This window comes from Cynoglossus semilaevis, chromosome 9, assembly GCF_000523025.1.
Source record: "Cynoglossus semilaevis isolate Cse_v1.0 chromosome 9, Cse_v1.0, whole genome shotgun sequence".
In the NCBI taxonomy this organism is placed as follows: domain Eukaryota; kingdom Metazoa; phylum Chordata; class Actinopteri; order Pleuronectiformes; family Cynoglossidae; genus Cynoglossus; species Cynoglossus semilaevis.
This window is the reverse complement of record NC_024315.1, coordinates 4,280,703-4,285,558: the sequence shown is the minus strand read 5'-3', so window position 1 is coordinate 4,285,558 and position 4,856 is coordinate 4,280,703. Positions and strand designations below refer to the sequence as shown.

Genomic DNA, 4,856 nt, shown 5'->3' with positions numbered 1-4,856 from the left:
TCCAAACAAAGAACTGAGAAGGTTCTAAATGTATTGAAGATATTTGACTGAAACATGTGGACCTTTGACTGGATAGTGATACTTGATCATGTCCTCCTGTGTGAGGACGTAGGCTGTGAGTCCTCTCCTCTCACTGCCAAATTTCATTATGACCGGATGACTCCTCAAAGCTGCAGCGGAACACAAAGTGACAAAAGTAGAAAAATCAGGAAAAGCCCAACATGGTCTTCATCAGTGGAGTCAAACGTCACTTCATCACCAGGACACAGCTGGTTCTTACCAGGGTTCTGAAGAACCGATGGATCTTCACATCTGGGAACTTCACTGCTGAACACTTCTGAAGCAATGTTTTGTGATGACGGCATGAAGGTGATTCTCTGTGGGAGTCCAAGTAGGACAGATGTCAACATGGAGCCTCTTACCCACCTCTTAGAACCTCCCCCCCCGCGTTCCCATTAGTTACTCACAGAAGTGTAGTTTGTCCTCAGGTGTTTCAGGGTTACGTAGTGTTTGTAAAAGTGACTCTGGGTCAGACCCTCCACAACGACAACATTCACACCTGATATTCTCCTCCTCTGCTGGACACCACACCAACTGGGGGACAGACAGGAGGACGTCTCCTCAGTTGTTACAATAGATTCAGTGTAAAACACAAGTCGGTTAAACATCGTGCAGCTAAAGTCATCTTCACCTGGGCTTTTTGATTCCTCCACCTTTGCCCAGGGCAACATAATGCAGCAGTGACGTCAGCTCTTTCAATGTAATTGGTTGTTTGAGGCAATCGAACAACACAGAGACCTTCGGTGACGAGCTCGGACGCTCACACTCGACAGCCTCAACTTCCTGTTTCTCTGTTTTTAACCTTTTGCTTTTTCCGAGACCTGTAGAAGAAAGGTTCTTTCTTTTCCTCCCGGAGCTCGGAGCATTTGGCGATGGTTCCATTTTCAGGACGGAGAGCGCTGTCGAGTCGATACCTGAAAATGTAAAGTAATAAAAACTGGTTGGTTGTAGGTCAAACATACAGTTTAAAGTCATCTATGAGCAGAAAGTTCCACGTTGTTAATGAGGGCTCGTTTGTATGGCATCTGACTGATACATGTACTACACGATACTCAGCAGAGGTATCAGGAATACAACTATTAACTACTGTGTAATAATAAGTTACGTCGCTGCCTCAACTTAGATAAAAATAACAACAACAACAACATGGAATTAACGTTAATATTAACTAAAAAAGGAAAGAAAAAAGAGCATGTTTGTTCGATCAGTCGCCTCTGCCCACTCAGCATGGTTCTTTTTTTAAATCGTCCAAAGACAGTGTTAACTACACGTTACATTTTGAAATTATGTGGTCAAAATACGACTAAGAATAAACACGACGGTAAAGAAATAAGTAAATACCAGCAGCTGTGGTCCACCGACTTCAGTTTTCAACCAAATCACATGTTAAAACATGGCTAGAGCATGTTCACTACTGTATGTAAAGTTTAAATGCATACGTAGAACAGCCGATTGGTAATTTCAAAATAAATTCCACGATTAAAACATTTACACTCCGCAGTGGATGTGTTTGTAGTAATATAAGTAAACGTGGTTATTTTAGTGTATAAATGTAGATTCAGACATCAAATAAAATCACCACAACATCTTATATGTGCTACAGTCGGTCGGATTTGTAGTAATTGATGTTTTTATTTTGATAGTTTGCGTTTAAAACGGATGTGATCGATGTTTTCTGTGATTGGCTACCTTTCCTTCCATTGGTTGTTCTTTCCAGATACAACTATTCGAGCTCAGAGTGGTGGAAGTGTCTGTTTGAAAATGCGGTGCGACTTTCTTTGTCTGCGGTGCCTTCTGTCATTTAAATTAAATCTTCGGTGCCTCGAAACTATATCGACCGAATAAAGATGTCGACAAAGAAACTAGCCAAGTAAGGGAATTATATGCCACGGTTTTGTAAGACTCTCGTTTGCCTGTAGCAAAGCGGGTTAGTATAAAACTTTGAGGGCAAAGGATTTGATTTTGCTTGTGTTTACGATATTTACGTTATTATTGGATTTAAATGGACTAAAATGGAAACCACCTCCTGTTTATTATAAATCCAGAGTCTGTCCTGTCGGTTTTCTTTTACCTTAAAGTCGTATAATAAATACTTACTACAACTGTTTTGTTCGCAGAGAGCTCGGCTTGTTGAGGCAGCGAAGTCAGTCTTCATCTGCTTCAAACAATGTGTTATTGTCAAGTAAGTGATCCATTTGAATCGATACGGATCATTAAGGTAGATAAGGTTGAGACTTTGCAGTAATATCTCTGCTCTCTTTCAGATCAGATATTTTCATACCTAATCGTGATCGACTTCGAATCAACCTGTTGGAAAGATAAAAACAACTACAGCCAGGAAATCAGTATGAGAAACTTAATATTGATTGTACTGGGAATCACGTGTTGACGCTTCATTTTCAATATCCTGTAGGTGACGTTTAACTTTTCACCTTCCTTCAGTTGAGTTTCCTGCCGTGTTGCTCAATACTTCCTCTGGACAAACTGAATCTGAATTCCACACATATGTTCAACCCCAGGAACATCCTGCTTTATCTGCATTCTGCACCGAGCTGACGGGGATTTCACAGGTGAGAATGGCTGAGGGTTGGATCAAGCTGCTGATGGGAGCGGGATGGAGGGGAGGACAGTGGACAAAGTTAGAGACAGTGGACAGAGACATTGGTAGAAGAGAAACAGGAGGGGGTGAGACGGAGGAAGATGATCCACCGGTGTGACCCCTGAGGTCAGCAGATGCACAGGCAAATATATCTATTCATACACATGTGGACTGATGGTGGAAAGAAAACCAACGATGGTCAGTGGAATCACTGAAATCACTAGAAACTGAAACAAACGTTGTGGATCAACACAATCATTTTATAAAACAAACCAATGAAACGGGGTACAATGAAAATATTTGACCACAGGAACAGGTGTGTCCTCTGGTTAGTGTCAGTCTACTAGGTGACCAGTGGTCAACACTGTGCTGTTTGGGGACATGGTGTTTAAAAAATGAATCAGTTGAACCACAATTCAAAACACAATGTCTGATTTTCATTGGTTCATTTTAGATTTAAACTCTCTTTCATGAAAGTTCCATGGACTCAGAACAGGAATCTTGGATGGTCTGCCCGCAGTCCTTATATGGACCTCATGGCCTTATATGGACCTCATGGCCTTATATGGACCTCATGGCCTTATATGGACCTCATGGCCTCTGTACAATGTTAATGGACAAACACACAACACTAGTATTAACAACTCTGAGTTTTATAACATTAAATGTTGTCTTTGTAAAACTTCTCTTCCTGTTCCAGGGCCAAGTTGAGGCCGGGGTCCCGCTCCACATCTGTTTGTCTCGATTCAGCCGATGGCTGCAGAACCTGCAGCTTCAGATGGGGGTGGTGTTTCCCAGCATGCAGCAGCAGAAGTGTTCTACACCGTCAGCCTCCCAGAACCTGTGTGCCTTCCTCACATGGTCAGGTAAAATGGACAAGTGTCTCTATCCTTCTGTGTCTCTGTCCCTCTGGGTCTTTAGCAGACATCTTCACTTTAACTAAAACTGTATTTATTAAAACAAGTGTCGTGTTAAAGGATAAATATAGTTTTTACCTGTGACGTCTCGACTCTTCTCGACTCGTCTCGACTCTTGTCTTCCATGTCAGACTGGGATCTGGGAGTTTGTCTCCAGTACGAGTGCAGACGTAAGCAGCTCCATAAACCTGCGGTGCTCAGCAGCTGGATCGACCTGAGGAGAACGTACAGAGTCGGTGTCTTTTCTACGATCTTGACTGAACCATACATGTTTCTTTCAAATAATTTTCTCTGATTTTTGTATATATTGAACTATTTACCTTTTTCCCCAGCTTTTTTATAACAGAAAACCTAGAGGCCTGAATGGGGCGCTGCAGGATGTAGGAATACAGTTTTCAGGAAGAGAACATTCAGGTACAAAAATGTTTAGAGATGAAATTATTTCAAAACCTAATAAAACAAATTAATGTTTTTATTTTTCATATTTAGGTTTGGATGATGCTCGAAACACAGCGAAGCTCGCTGCGAAGATGATGAGGGATGGATGTGTGATGAAGATCACAAAGAGCCTAGAGAGGGTGAGTGGCCACGGTCCAGTGAGTCCCGTCCAGACCACAGCCTTCCACGACTGAAGCTGATGCCAAGATGATTTTATTCTATTGTTTTTAAATTATTTTCGTATTTTATAACAATCATTAGCATTAATAAAAATATACAAAAGTTTAAATTATAACCCTCACAATTCTTGCTTATCTGTCTGTGTATAAACAAACAAACAAACGAAGGAACAAACGAACGACTAATTCAGTAGAAAACCCTGATTTTGTCTCTTATCTTTGAATTTCCCGTAGACACCAACAGTAGTGAGAGTGGAAAATCCAGACGACAGTGAAGGAAACCATCACCAAAATATAAAGGACAATACACTCACTTGTAAAGTAACTCCACGTTCAGAGACAACGGCAGTGAGTGTGAACATGAAGCCGTTGGTTCTGGGCTCTGTTCAGAACCTGGTCTCTCCCAGAACCCTTCTACGTTCCGACCCTACAACTAGTCCAATGTGGGGTCACGGCAGATGGTCACTCACCAACTTGGACGTTGCTGACGATTCCTCAGTTGTGTTAAAGTCTTCTTCGCCGTACAGTGTTGTCAACGAGAGTCTTGTTCTGTGCTCTACTACTCTGGGCTGCCTCTCTCATCCGCCTCCACCGAAAGGCAAGTCAAAAACAGACGCAACGGCGCAACTGGAGAGAGATGACAGTGAAGAACTTTCAGTGGAG

General features: G+C 42.0%; 2 protein-coding genes and 1 long non-coding RNA gene across 5 annotated transcripts in view; 1 reads left to right on the top strand and 2 right to left on the bottom strand.

The window, feature by feature from the left end:
- rexo5 (RNA exonuclease 5) overlaps positions 1 to 1,504 on the bottom strand; it is a 4,526-nt gene extending 3,022 nt beyond the window's left edge. The window contains exons 1-5 of the mRNA XM_025058413.1: positions 1,402 to 1,504; positions 692 to 974; positions 468 to 594; positions 281 to 377; positions 49 to 170 (exon numbers count right to left, since the gene is read on the bottom strand). Coding sequence (XP_024914181.1) covers positions 49 to 170; positions 281 to 377; positions 468 to 594; positions 692 to 942 — 597 coding nt within the window. The 5' untranslated portion in view covers positions 943 to 974; positions 1,402 to 1,504. The remainder of the gene's footprint in view (positions 1 to 48; positions 171 to 280; positions 378 to 467; positions 595 to 691; positions 975 to 1,401) is intronic.
- eri2 (ERI1 exoribonuclease family member 2) overlaps positions 844 to 4,856 on the top strand; it is a 5,499-nt gene continuing 1,486 nt past the window's right edge. The window contains exons 1-10 of one of the 3 annotated variants that reach the window (XM_008316575.3): positions 1,734 to 1,930; positions 2,178 to 2,242; positions 2,325 to 2,405; positions 2,503 to 2,630; positions 3,137 to 3,268; positions 3,360 to 3,525; positions 3,708 to 3,808; positions 3,909 to 3,990; positions 4,066 to 4,154; positions 4,428 to 4,844. In XM_008316575.3, coding sequence (XP_008314797.2) covers positions 1,908 to 1,930; positions 2,178 to 2,242; positions 2,325 to 2,405; positions 2,503 to 2,630; positions 3,137 to 3,268; positions 3,360 to 3,525; positions 3,708 to 3,808; positions 3,909 to 3,990; positions 4,066 to 4,154; positions 4,428 to 4,844 — 1,284 coding nt within the window. In that variant the 5' untranslated portion in view covers positions 1,734 to 1,907. Of the gene's footprint in view, positions 983 to 1,733; positions 1,931 to 2,177; positions 2,243 to 2,324; positions 2,406 to 2,502; positions 2,631 to 3,136; positions 3,269 to 3,359; positions 3,526 to 3,707; positions 3,809 to 3,908; positions 3,991 to 4,065; positions 4,155 to 4,427; positions 4,845 to 4,856 lie in introns of those variants that run through there. The other 2 variants (XM_025058411.1, XM_025058412.1) reach the window with 2 other exon arrangements.
- LOC107989055 (uncharacterized) lies at positions 3,275 to 4,800 on the bottom strand. Its single transcript, XR_001760584.2, has 3 exons — positions 4,664 to 4,800; positions 3,655 to 3,790; positions 3,275 to 3,574 (listed from the first exon to the last, which is right to left on the bottom strand). It is a non-coding gene; the product is annotated as an uncharacterized LOC107989055 (long non-coding RNA).